This window comes from Sprattus sprattus (genome assembly GCF_963457725.1).
Source record: "Sprattus sprattus genome assembly, chromosome: 10".
Lineage (NCBI taxonomy): Eukaryota > Metazoa > Chordata > Actinopteri > Clupeiformes > Clupeidae > Sprattus > Sprattus sprattus.
In genome coordinates, this window is record NC_137908.1 from 15,705,389 (window position 1) to 15,716,213 (window position 10,825).

General features: G+C 41.8%; 1 protein-coding gene across 2 annotated transcripts; it reads right to left on the reverse strand.

The window, feature by feature from the left end:
* Positions 1–895: 895 nt before the first annotated feature.
* On the reverse strand, positions 896–10,496 carry cldn19 (claudin 19). Of its 2 annotated transcripts, none has more exons than XM_080845488.1 (5): positions 9,687–10,496; positions 6,000–6,164; positions 5,373–5,457; positions 5,115–5,261; positions 896–1,942 (listed from the first exon to the last, which is right to left on the reverse strand). In XM_080845488.1, the coding sequence occupies exons 1-5, from the start codon at positions 9,907–9,909 to the stop codon at positions 1,894–1,896; spliced, it is 669 nt and encodes a 222-aa protein (XP_080701614.1). In that variant the 5' UTR covers positions 9,910–10,496; the 3' UTR covers positions 896–1,893. The 2 variants fall into 2 exon arrangements, with proteins under 2 accessions (XP_080701614.1, XP_080701615.1); XM_080845489.1 differs by lacking the exon at positions 896–1,942 and adding an exon at positions 2,136–2,528.
* Between the last annotated feature and the right edge of the window lie 329 nt (positions 10,497–10,825).

Genomic DNA, 10,825 nt, shown 5'->3' on the forward strand with positions numbered 1-10,825 from the left:
ATGTTTTGCATCCATCAATCATCTCCATAGATGGACTCTCTCTCTCTGTTGACATGATGAGTTCAGCCTTTAGGGAGTTTGGTTTTAAGGCTCAGTAATGCTAGCCTGTAGATCCATGCAGGCAGTGAATGTTCCTTAAGGGTTTGTAGGAAGAATGTGGAATAGTTGTTGGGCTGTCACCATATAAAATGGTCTCAGCATTGATATACCGGTTATGTCACTACACCAGACAGCCTAGTGGTTAATCTGTGGCTGTGAGGCTGTGGTGCACTGTGTTTGTTACACTTCCTTATTTCTGTCAGAGAGTCTAGTTATTTCCAAAATTTGTGTAAGTCACACTACTTTTACCACTGATAAATGCATTTTGTTCTGAAAGATATTATTACTGATTATTACGGAATTTTATATTTGGTTTTGGCTTGTTGGTAGGCCCAAAACCCTGATATTAGCAAATTTACACCACCCACTTCTTACTCCATTGCTACCAAGTCAGTAGGATACAAAACAGTACCTGACAGCAATTTCAAATTAGCCATTCGGGTGGTGTCAGTAAACAAGTAAAACACCAAGTCCTTGTAGGTACTTTAGTTAGTGACTTTGTGTTACGTTAGAATGGTAACATCCCAGAGAATAATGACTGTGTTTTATGTTTTTAGAAGTCCAACAGACTTCTAAACAGACTTCTAATGATGTGTATTTGTGGTTGTACCATTATTTTTCCACATCATGGTTGTTTATATGCATTCAAATTATCATTGTACCGTAGGTTCAGTTGGATAAATTACATTTGTAATCCTCATATATTTATTAACTGGTTAGCTGTACTTCAAAGGGGATCAGTGATTGAAATTAAATGTGAGAACATTCAGATTATATCAATTTTCCTGTATTTATTTATGTCAAAACAGATAAACAGAGATGATAACAGTTTATATGAGATGGTAAACAATGGTGAATATTAGATAGAATATTCTATGACGTATGCAACTAAAATATCTGGGATTACATTCCACAAAATTGGCCCATTACATATTTGACCCCGCTATGTGACAAAGCTTCTTCAGTCAACAGTGCTATTCAATGCATGCTGAATGTATCATTCATCAACACAAATCATATGTGCACCATGGAATTCAGTGTAATAATCCAAATGGGGTTTCTTTAGAAAGTTTTTTTTCTCCCAAATCCTTACAATTCACACAAGTGGTTGGCTACACACTTCCAACATGAACTATCAAATTGGATGCAACAGATCTTGTATGTTTCTACATCTTATGCACGAAAAAAAGAGAAAAAAACATGATTATAGTTGCTTTTAACAAAAAGGAACAGCTCCAGATAGGCTTTACAAGGTCTGAGTCATGGCAATTAGCAAAAATAAAAACAAAATCTAAAAAATGAAGTAAATAACCATTGAAATTGTGAATTACAATACAAAGAAATAATGGAACACAGTTGCATGCTTGTTTCATCACTGTTTACCCTGAAAGAAGTTGCACCCAAATGTCATAAATGTTTACATTTACTAATGAGTCTTCACTAAGCCAAATTCATGTAAATATATATGAAGTTCTAAACCAAACTAACATTGCACATACCATACTTTTTGAAAACGTTTTAACCCTTCACCATTGATGGTTGAATTGCTTGTCTAACGCATCACTCACAAGAGGCAATGTTGTACAGTACGATGGTTCAAGAATGTATTAAGCTTTTAAACAGGAATGTTTGGTAAATGTGTTTATTACAGGAATATGCTCCATTTGGGTCTGTGGCACGCATGGTACTTTTACATCTTACATTTTCTCAATTCTCTCTTTTTTTGTCTCCTTTGTACCTACAGAGAGTGTCTCTAACAGTGTGTGTATCAGCGGTGGTGTTCACTCTCCAAAACTACAAGTACTGCTCCCCTTTGTCTGGTGGAGAACTTTTAACATTTGGTCTGCAATTTAAAAGAAAAGAACATGTTTAAGTGAATGTACACTTGTAACTGAAACCAAACAAACTAAACAAATCAAACACAGAAACTGGAAATCATAAGGAAAGTCACATCGAATCTTAGAAGTCATAGTGCATCTGAAGATATTCATATGACTTGAATCATACAGGCTTACATAAACTGAAAATTAAAAACAAATAATAAAAAAACGCACACTATTTTCACCAGTCATGTGTACACATGTAGTAAAATGCCCTGTTGTACAGGGTGTTTGCACAGATATATATACTAAATAAATCATATTTACAGAGGCAGGGTTGCGGTGGGAAAGGTCAGATTATTACAGGTGCAGGGTAATTTTTTCCAACCTTACTTAAATATCACATGCGGATAAAAACAGGAAACAAATCTCAAGGAGAGAGAGAAGGAGCAAAAAAAATCTATAGCAGAGTGACAAGGCTCCCAGTTTTGAGTGAAGGAAGGAGGAGCAGAGGGGATGGGAACAAACAGTGGAGCTCGGAACAGTCCTCGAAAAAAGGCTGGGGGGGTTGGTCAGTCGGGGAAACTAGTCTCACTCAACAATTCAGCCCTGAATTAGAGGAGAGGAGAAGACAGAAGAACAGCCAATACAAAGGAGAGAGGGAGAAACAGAGAGAAAGAGAAACATGTCACAAGTCCTTCTTGATTCCATGTTGATTCCCTAGTAAATGTTAGTCAGTTTAGAGATGAAGAATAAAGAACTGTGTTCAGAAGTCAAGGGTGTTAGTGGGAGCGGGTGAGTTAAAGCTTCACGTGGATGCATAGTTAGGTGCACCAGATGACATTTGTGACATTTTGAATAGTTAGATTTTTCACTATTACTACTTGAGGATGTTCCTGCAGGAGGCAGAGAGACAGAATGCCCCTCACTCTTCTGTTACATTATGTGCTCTGACACACTTCTGCTTAAACGGCTGCGACTGATGGCTATCAGTTGAAGAGTTGTTGCAGTGAGGTATCTCTTGCTACTCAGATTAACTAGTCTATTGCAGATATTTGTCCTACAATGCTGGACATATGCATTCAAAATATGTATAAACGCCTCATTAAAAGATATCAACATAGAGAGCAAGTGATATTGTAGCAAAGTTGACATTAAAGTAACACTATGCAACAATTTGACACTTTTTGAAATATGGTTTTACAGGCAACTAGTTTTGGTACCATCCTCAAATTCATTTTGATAGCATATGGTCATGTGAAGGACAAATAAAGACCTGTGTCTCCCCCACCAGCCATCCAGGATATGCCCTATGTAGTTCTGTGTACCGGGCTGGTACACCCTGCAAAAATGGAAGAAAAGCTTTCACATGCATGACTTTGCCATCTAAACTGCCAAAAGACACCAGTTAGTGTGTTGGCAAGCTTCTATCAGTGTCAGCTGGGCTGTTGGTGGTGTTTGCAAGGTTATTGCATGCCTTTTAGGTAGTTAGTTTACTAGTTTTGGACGAGAAACTCTGTATTGCTGCTTTAACACTGAAAAGTTGCAAAAAAACCTTCGGTGCGTCATGTGAGTGTCATTGGGTTGTAAGAGATCTGGGCAATCATACGAGTGGATAGGTACAGACTATGCAGCATTCATACACACAGCCGGCTTACTGTGTTCTGTGTTAAGAACTTCTCTCAGCTTTGGCTTTCTCGTCCACTTGAGGTTTGTAAGGTACGTATGTGTAGATACACAACATTCTTCTACCCCTTAAACATAAATGTTTGGATTGACTCTGGAGTAAAGAGTGACAGACACTAAGATTGACATTTGCTGTGTGTGTCAAAATGGCCCTCAGCTAAAAATTCATACAGAGTACCGGATGCATGGATTTAATTAAAAGAGAATCCAGTGTCATGTGACATGGTGACTATATACATTTCACAACTCTGTTCCAGAGAGTTCCTCTGGCGTTCCTGAATAGATGAGACCTAACTGTGTGCGGCTCGCATGCAGCTCGCAGACTCAGAAAGCCAGACTTAGGGGTGATAGTGCTGTGCAGTGTCAGAAACTGCTGTGCTTTGCTAATGCCTCACTAAATCATACTGTCAAGAGATGGCTGTTGCAGTTGCATGAGGGGTCACAAATACAAGAGTAGCATTCTTGGGAGCTGAAGCTATATGTTTCGTCTCACATTCCCTCACGTTGAATCAGTGTTTCCAGATTTGTTTTCAGGTTTCAGTCATTTTAAGCTGTATTAGTCCACCTAGGCTTATCTTCATTTGGAATTACATTCAAAAGGAGACATTGTCATAACACTTACAGACCAGATTACCCCTGGGACCAAATTGAAAGTTAGGGTTAGAAAGTTTTGAAAAACGGTTCTTCTGGAATTCTCCTGGTGTCAGCCAAACCCTTCTTCCCACACTTGAGATGTGAAACCCCATTTCACAAATCAACATCACTCTAATTTATATCACTGAGAGAAGGGAATGGACTCCCTCCAATTCTAGTTGCAATTTGTGGACAGAGAAGAGCCTCCAGCCTCTGGCTTTGCCCTGTTTGGCCATAGCTGTGAGGGAACAAACAACTCAAATACACGACCCAGGCCAACATGGTGCTGCTGAGACAGGCTGTCTGACTACCACTCTTTATGTCTCTTTTTGACCCATTTAGTATGTGTCCGTTAAGGAGTGCTCATTTACGCGTAAGGTATAATCATTTGGTGTGCTGTATATGTAAGCATTTTTGTTCTCCTTTTGCCTTTATACAAAGGATTCCAGTTCACCTTATTTGTATAGGGCCTCCATTGAAAATAAACCATTTAGGATACTTCGATTTTAATATATCTACCAGATCTATGCCTTGGATGCATAATGCAACAAAAACTTTTTGGAGAGAAGATAACCTGGAAAATATAGTATTCCAGTGCAGTTTCACAAAAAGTTTTTTTTTTCTTCCATTCTTTTTTAATACAAAAATAACCCAGCACACAGTGTACACTGTGCAAACCTGGGTAAGGTGAGGATGCTGGGTAAACATTCTCTGTGTTGTAGGAAGGATGTGAAGGGAGAAGTCAGACAGTAACAACAGGAATATAATCATGGTTAGAGGGGAAGGAGCTCTGTCACAAATGCCCTCTGGTCTCTGGGTTTGTTTGCTGTTTATTTTTGTTTGTTTGTTTGTTTGGTGGTGTTTTTTTACACGTACTCCCTGGCCGTGGAGGGCTGCGATTGCCGGTAGTACTGCTGACTCCTCCTGTCTTCGTTGGAACAGGAACAGCAGAGGAAGGACCCACCCAGGATGGTCAGGCTGGCTGCTGCCCACCCCACAAACAGTGCAGAGCCAAACTCATACCTGCAAGCCAGTGGTTGTATGTTAGCCCGAGTATACTCAGTACTCAGCTCAGTTGAGCTCAAGCCATAGCAGAAGTGGAATTAAACCATAAAAACACTGAGGTTCCCTTACCTGGCATTCACAGGTGTGTTGGGGTCAAAGAAGTGATAGGAGACTTGTGTAGCATACCAGGACACAGATACAAGTGTACACAATCCTAGGGGGAAAAAAATAACATGGATGTACAGGTCACGCCTTTGAAATGTTTCATTTCAGTCTTGACTTGCAGTCAAGCAGTTAAATTTAACCAAGATGACAACTAGCACTTTGGTTTGTATTTTGGCCGTGACCATAATAGAAGCTTATTTCAATGGACATCTCATGGCAAGAAAGTCCTGGCCAGGGTTCTTTCACGGCTCATTCATATATATGTCTCTTTTCTTGCCCCTGGTATTCCTCAACTTTGTGTTTGTTTACTCGCCTATTAACAGCCATGCAGAGTGCATGTACAATTCAATGTGACTGTGTGTGTTTTGAGTAGCATTTTGGTCATTCACTCCTGTTTTACCTCAGACAGCCAAACAAACACACACACACACACACACACACACACACACACACACACACACACACACACACACACACACACACACACACACACACACACACACACACACACACACACACACAAACACACACACACACACACACACACACACACACACACATGAAGGCATTGAGGGGGACTGAGAGCCTCACCGGCCAGCAGGAAGAGGGCCCCTCCGGCGACAGCAATTTTGCTCTTGGTCTGCGGGTTGTTGTCGCCCACTTTAGTGCACTTCATGCCTACAACGCTGACAATGATTCCAATGAAGCCCATCAACACCGAGATGACCATCAAGGCACGGCACGTCTGGATGTGCACTGAAAAGTAGGGGGAAGGGGGCAGGTGAGAGGGGGAGGAAGAGCAGAGCAGAGCATACACAATAAGTCTAGGTAGAGGTTTGGGGCAAAAACACAGTGAAAGTGGAGGTTAGACCAGATAGATCCAGTAGCTGTTTGTTCTGATGAAGCTCCTTGTGATTCTCATCCATCTGCATTTGGTTATTTTGTTTTTGTGCAGCCCATAAATCTGTCAAGATATATTCAACCTACTTTCCCTCATCGGCTGCAAGAATGAAGTGGTTACAACCAGCATGGAGAAAAAGGATACTGTTAATTGTGTAATAGGCCTACATGAGAAGACGCCAGAGTACCATGTCTGCAATTATTTTTTCTTCCTTGAGAGAGTGAGTGAGAGAGAGAGAAAGAGAGAGAGTGCGTGTGTGTGTGAGAGAGAGAGAGCGAGAGAGCCCCACTACTTTGAATTCCATGGATAACCCACATGGACGTCAGTGCAGCATAATTCCGTAGGAGTAACATTTTTACATGTTTCACACAAAAGAGATTAGTGTGGTTTCTCTCACAAAGCAGGATTGTTTCTACGCTTCTGTTGCCTCTTTCATTAAGAAGTCCCACGTATGTGTCATACAGTTCTAGCAGCATGGCTGTGTGTGTTTTAATGTTTTTGGGCTGAGAACCATATCACCAATCATCTTACCACTTGTGACCTAAACCAAGACCAAACAAATAGGGCTATTCTAATACTTAGGTGAAATAAACTCAATCATTACTTTGTGAGCATACAACAGTTAAAGATGAATTCACAGCTCTTCAAGGCCCCCTGCCAGCATCGAGACAATCAATCAGAGTTGAAAGAGAACTCAAAGAAAAGTGGGGGATCTGAAGAGAACTGATTTATGAGTACAGAAGGCATCTTTTGATGGTGAGTTGTTAATAGCCTTATAAGAAAGAGAGTTTTGTGGGGAAGAGAGTGCTTCTTATTCAGCCAGAACTTTCATCCCTTTCTCTGCCTTTATCTGAGCAGGGTGGGGTTGGTCTGACCCTGTGAGATGCATTTCACACCCTGGGTGCTAGGACTGTTGTAGTCCCAGCCAAAGGGGAGCAGGGCACTCTTCCACCCACAGGCCTACTGCATATGCCAATGTTGGCAGCGCCTGGCACAGGCCAATCAAAGAGCCAGTAAGACAGGGTGGCAGCATATTTGAAGGTCATTGTTATGGCTCTCCTTTTTGATGTGCATTGTTTATTGTGAGATCATTAGTGTACATTTTTTCCACGTCATATTGCCTGTCTCTCTCTGTCTCTCTTTCTGTCTCTTTCTCTTCCTCTCTCTCTCTCTCTCTCTCTCTCTCTCTCTTTCTATTTCTCTTTCTCAATATATGCTCTCTGTGACTTGTATATGTTAAAGTCACAGCCTGCACTGCCTGCATTCCATTAACAACAGTAATTGTATTTATGTAGCAGTACTCTTAGTGATGTGGATCTATTGGCCAAATTTCTATTGACAAATATTATGAAAAGTTCATAATTCTAGTCTTTCTATATTTAAAAACATTAATCAGGTTGCACTTTAAATGGATTAAAAAAAAAACAGCACTACAGGGTACTAACAGGGTATTTGTGTGTTCCATCACACTGGGGCCTGAGGTCTCTTCATCAAGAGCTCAGGCCATACAGTATGGCCTGGCCTGGGCACAGCTGGTGCCATCAGACACAGTGGCGTTACTGAGCAGCCGTGCCCTCTGCCCCACCAGCACAAAGCCCCACTGGCACCACGCATAATAACAATTATTCAAGAGAGAGACATCAGAGCTCGCGGACAGCCAGGGAAACAATGCAGGCTTGTAGGAGGGCTCCCTGTATATACATAAGCACAGAACATTGCTGTCACTATCGCAGCGGATGACCTCAGTCTGTGCAACGATGGCGCGGGTGACGGGGGAAGTGGGGAGAGGGGCGAGTGGCGAGAGTCAATCAGTCAAATCAGCCTTTGTGGGCTCAGGGTTAGATTCCACCGTGAGTGGTGCTCCAGTTGCATGCTCTTTCACTCTTTCTGTGTGTATTTGTCTCACTCTCTCTCTCTCTCTCTCTCTCTCTCTCTCTCTCTCTCTTTCTCTTTCTCTTCCTCACTCTCTTTTCTCTATCTCCCCAACTCAGATGCCAGCTGTGCCATACATTCTAGCTGAGATGTGCAGTTGTGACTGCAGTTGCCGTTCGGTTTCAAGTGCCCCTTGGGAGCAAGAACTGTTCCTTCAGCACCACGGCTAGGCACGCCACAAAAAACAGCACTCATTCATTCACCGCCTCCATGAAACAGCCTGCATTAGACTGTTAGACATTTTTTACTGGTATTTAGGACAAAAGATAAACAGACTTGGACTTGATATTACCACCAGCAGGCACCCAATCCACTTTTCTGAGCAACAGCATTGTGTAAGAGAAAACTTGGACAGAGGGAGATTGACTTTTAAAGCATGGCTTAATTCATAGCATTTCAACCTTCTGTGAAACTTACAGTAAAAAAAAATAGGGACAGTTGCAAGTATATAGGCACTCTGAGATTCTTCTGAATGAAAAGTGCATTCAAAATAAAATGAATAATAATAATAATAATAATTATTATTATTATTTTTATATACTATTTCACAAAAGGCTTGACTTGGAAAGAGACAAAGAGTGATTATACTGTGTGGGGGGTAGATGCATTTAGCATATTGAAAATGTCGTTGCCGAAACAGTGGGCTTTTCTTTCTTCAACAAGTGCCATTCACTGGACGAAAACAATATGCTGTGTCTGCTTCAGTGATACAAACAATGGGGGAAATATATTGTCTTTAAAATGTGACCACACTAATGTTGGCAAATGTGAATGTAAAACTGCTAATTGTTTGCAGGGTGCTTTTGTCTCTGACCATAGACCCATTGGCATAAGTGTCATTTAGCTGACCACAAACAAAAACAATTTGACTGGCCTAGTTTGTTCAATTAAATCAGACTCCAGATTCTATTCTATCCAAAGATGGGAGGCATTAGACTCACAAGGGCAATCTCAGTAAACAATGGAGGATAAACAAGAACAGACAGCAGGAGCTAATAGAATCTATCAGCATGTCTCCGCAAATATGACAGTTGACTGTGGTGCTTTATATTTCATAAGTGACTCAGAGGAGTCATTTCTCCCCTCTTTGACAGACTGCCTCAATTAATCTTTGTACCACTCGTAGGGGGAGGGGGGAGAAATGTAATTAATTCCTGTCAGCTCAAGAATTTTTTACGGTTAGTGTTTACGTCACTTAATGAAACACATCTGAAAAAAGTGTATGTGTTAACTTTCTCTACTGTTACATTTTAAATATATGCAGACAAACAATACCCAGCAAAAGCAGTGAGGTTTGATAAGCGTCCTTCTTACTAGATAATTGTTTTACCTACGCAATTCTGTAAAAGTACCATGACATAGACACTCACATAAACATTTCCCATAAGTCTCACAAGGATGGCTGTAATTATGACTATATGACTACTAGTCTCACTCTAACTCACCATCCAGAGATAGAAGGGAGTCGAAGATCTTGCACTGCACCTGCCCTGTGCTCTGAGATGCACAGGACATCCAGAGGCCCTCGTACAGACCCACCGCCATGATGATGGCATCTCCCGCGTAGGATGACTGTTTCCATTGGGGTAGCGCTGTGGTCGAGATGATGCCAATCCATCCCCCCAAAGCCAAGAAGTAGCCCAGGAGCTGAAATCCAGAGTTGGCCATTCTACCTGTCTTTTCTACCTTTCACTTATAGCCTTTCCTCTTTCCTCTTTCCTTCTATGTCTCTTTCTCTCTGTCAGGCAGAAGATACCTTTTACTCACCCTTCAGTATTTCTCTCTTTTCTTTCTTCCAAAGACACCTTATATTGTCCACCAATGCGCTTCTCAGGTACAGTCAGTCAATTAGAACTCTTTCTGTCTAGTTGCCCTGAAGGCAAGAAGCATCCAGCTGACAAACTGTGCCTTTTTCTGACCTGAAGGTCAACGAACGAAAAGCTGTTGGTTCCCTCAAGCTCTCACTCTCTCCAACAAGCCGTGTCCTCTCTGTATTGCTGGTTGTCACGGCAGTCCCTGTCATTTGGAGGAGTCCTTGAACATCCCTAGGACCTGTCACCAGCTGGTGGACGACCTTCCCCAGTCTACAGAGGATGGGTGAGATGGGGGTGTCGCTGCTTCAGGTTTCACTGTCTCTCGCTGTGGAAGTCAGTTGGCTGGAGGTCGTTGAGGAAAAGTGGTTCTGGGTGGCCCCGTTTGCCGTCAGGCTCTGGCTCTGGGCTGAGCTCCAGTCTGCATAACTCTCCTCCTCACACTCCAGTAGGTCTGGCCTGAGCTTGGGGGGCTGTACAATGACAGAGAGAGGGGGAATGGGAGGGGAAAAAAACTTCTCAGACAAAAAAGCCTTGACAAGCTTCACACACAAAACAAGGGAAGGAGGGGAAGGTTTACGATTGGTTCATCCAGCTGCAAAGCAACGCCCTCGTGAAAGTCTCTTATTTCTATGTTAAGGGGCTTTGAAGGCACAAATTAAAGTGTGGTGCTTAACCCCTGTAATGTTAGGTCTAGACATTCCATTCACTCTAATTTGTTTATTTAAAAGTACAAGAAGTTGCATGTGATACCTGTGTTTGGCTTTTTTTTT

What these genes read in the sequence shown, in the direction of transcription:
- cldn19 (XM_080845488.1), bottom strand. Translation starts at nt 9,909, where the DNA reads ATGGCCAACTCTGGATTTCAGCTCCTGGGCTACTTCTTGGCTTTGGGG. An exon ending in CTCCCTTCTATCTCTGGATG is followed by an intron (nt 6,165 to 9,686) that starts GTGAGTTAGAGT and finishes CCTACTTTTCAG; the next exon opens with TGCACATCCAGACGTGCCGT. An exon ending in AACACACCTGTGAATGCCAG is followed by an intron (nt 5,262 to 5,372) that starts GTAAGGGAACCT and finishes ACTGGCTTGCAG; the next exon opens with GTATGAGTTTGGCTCTGCAC.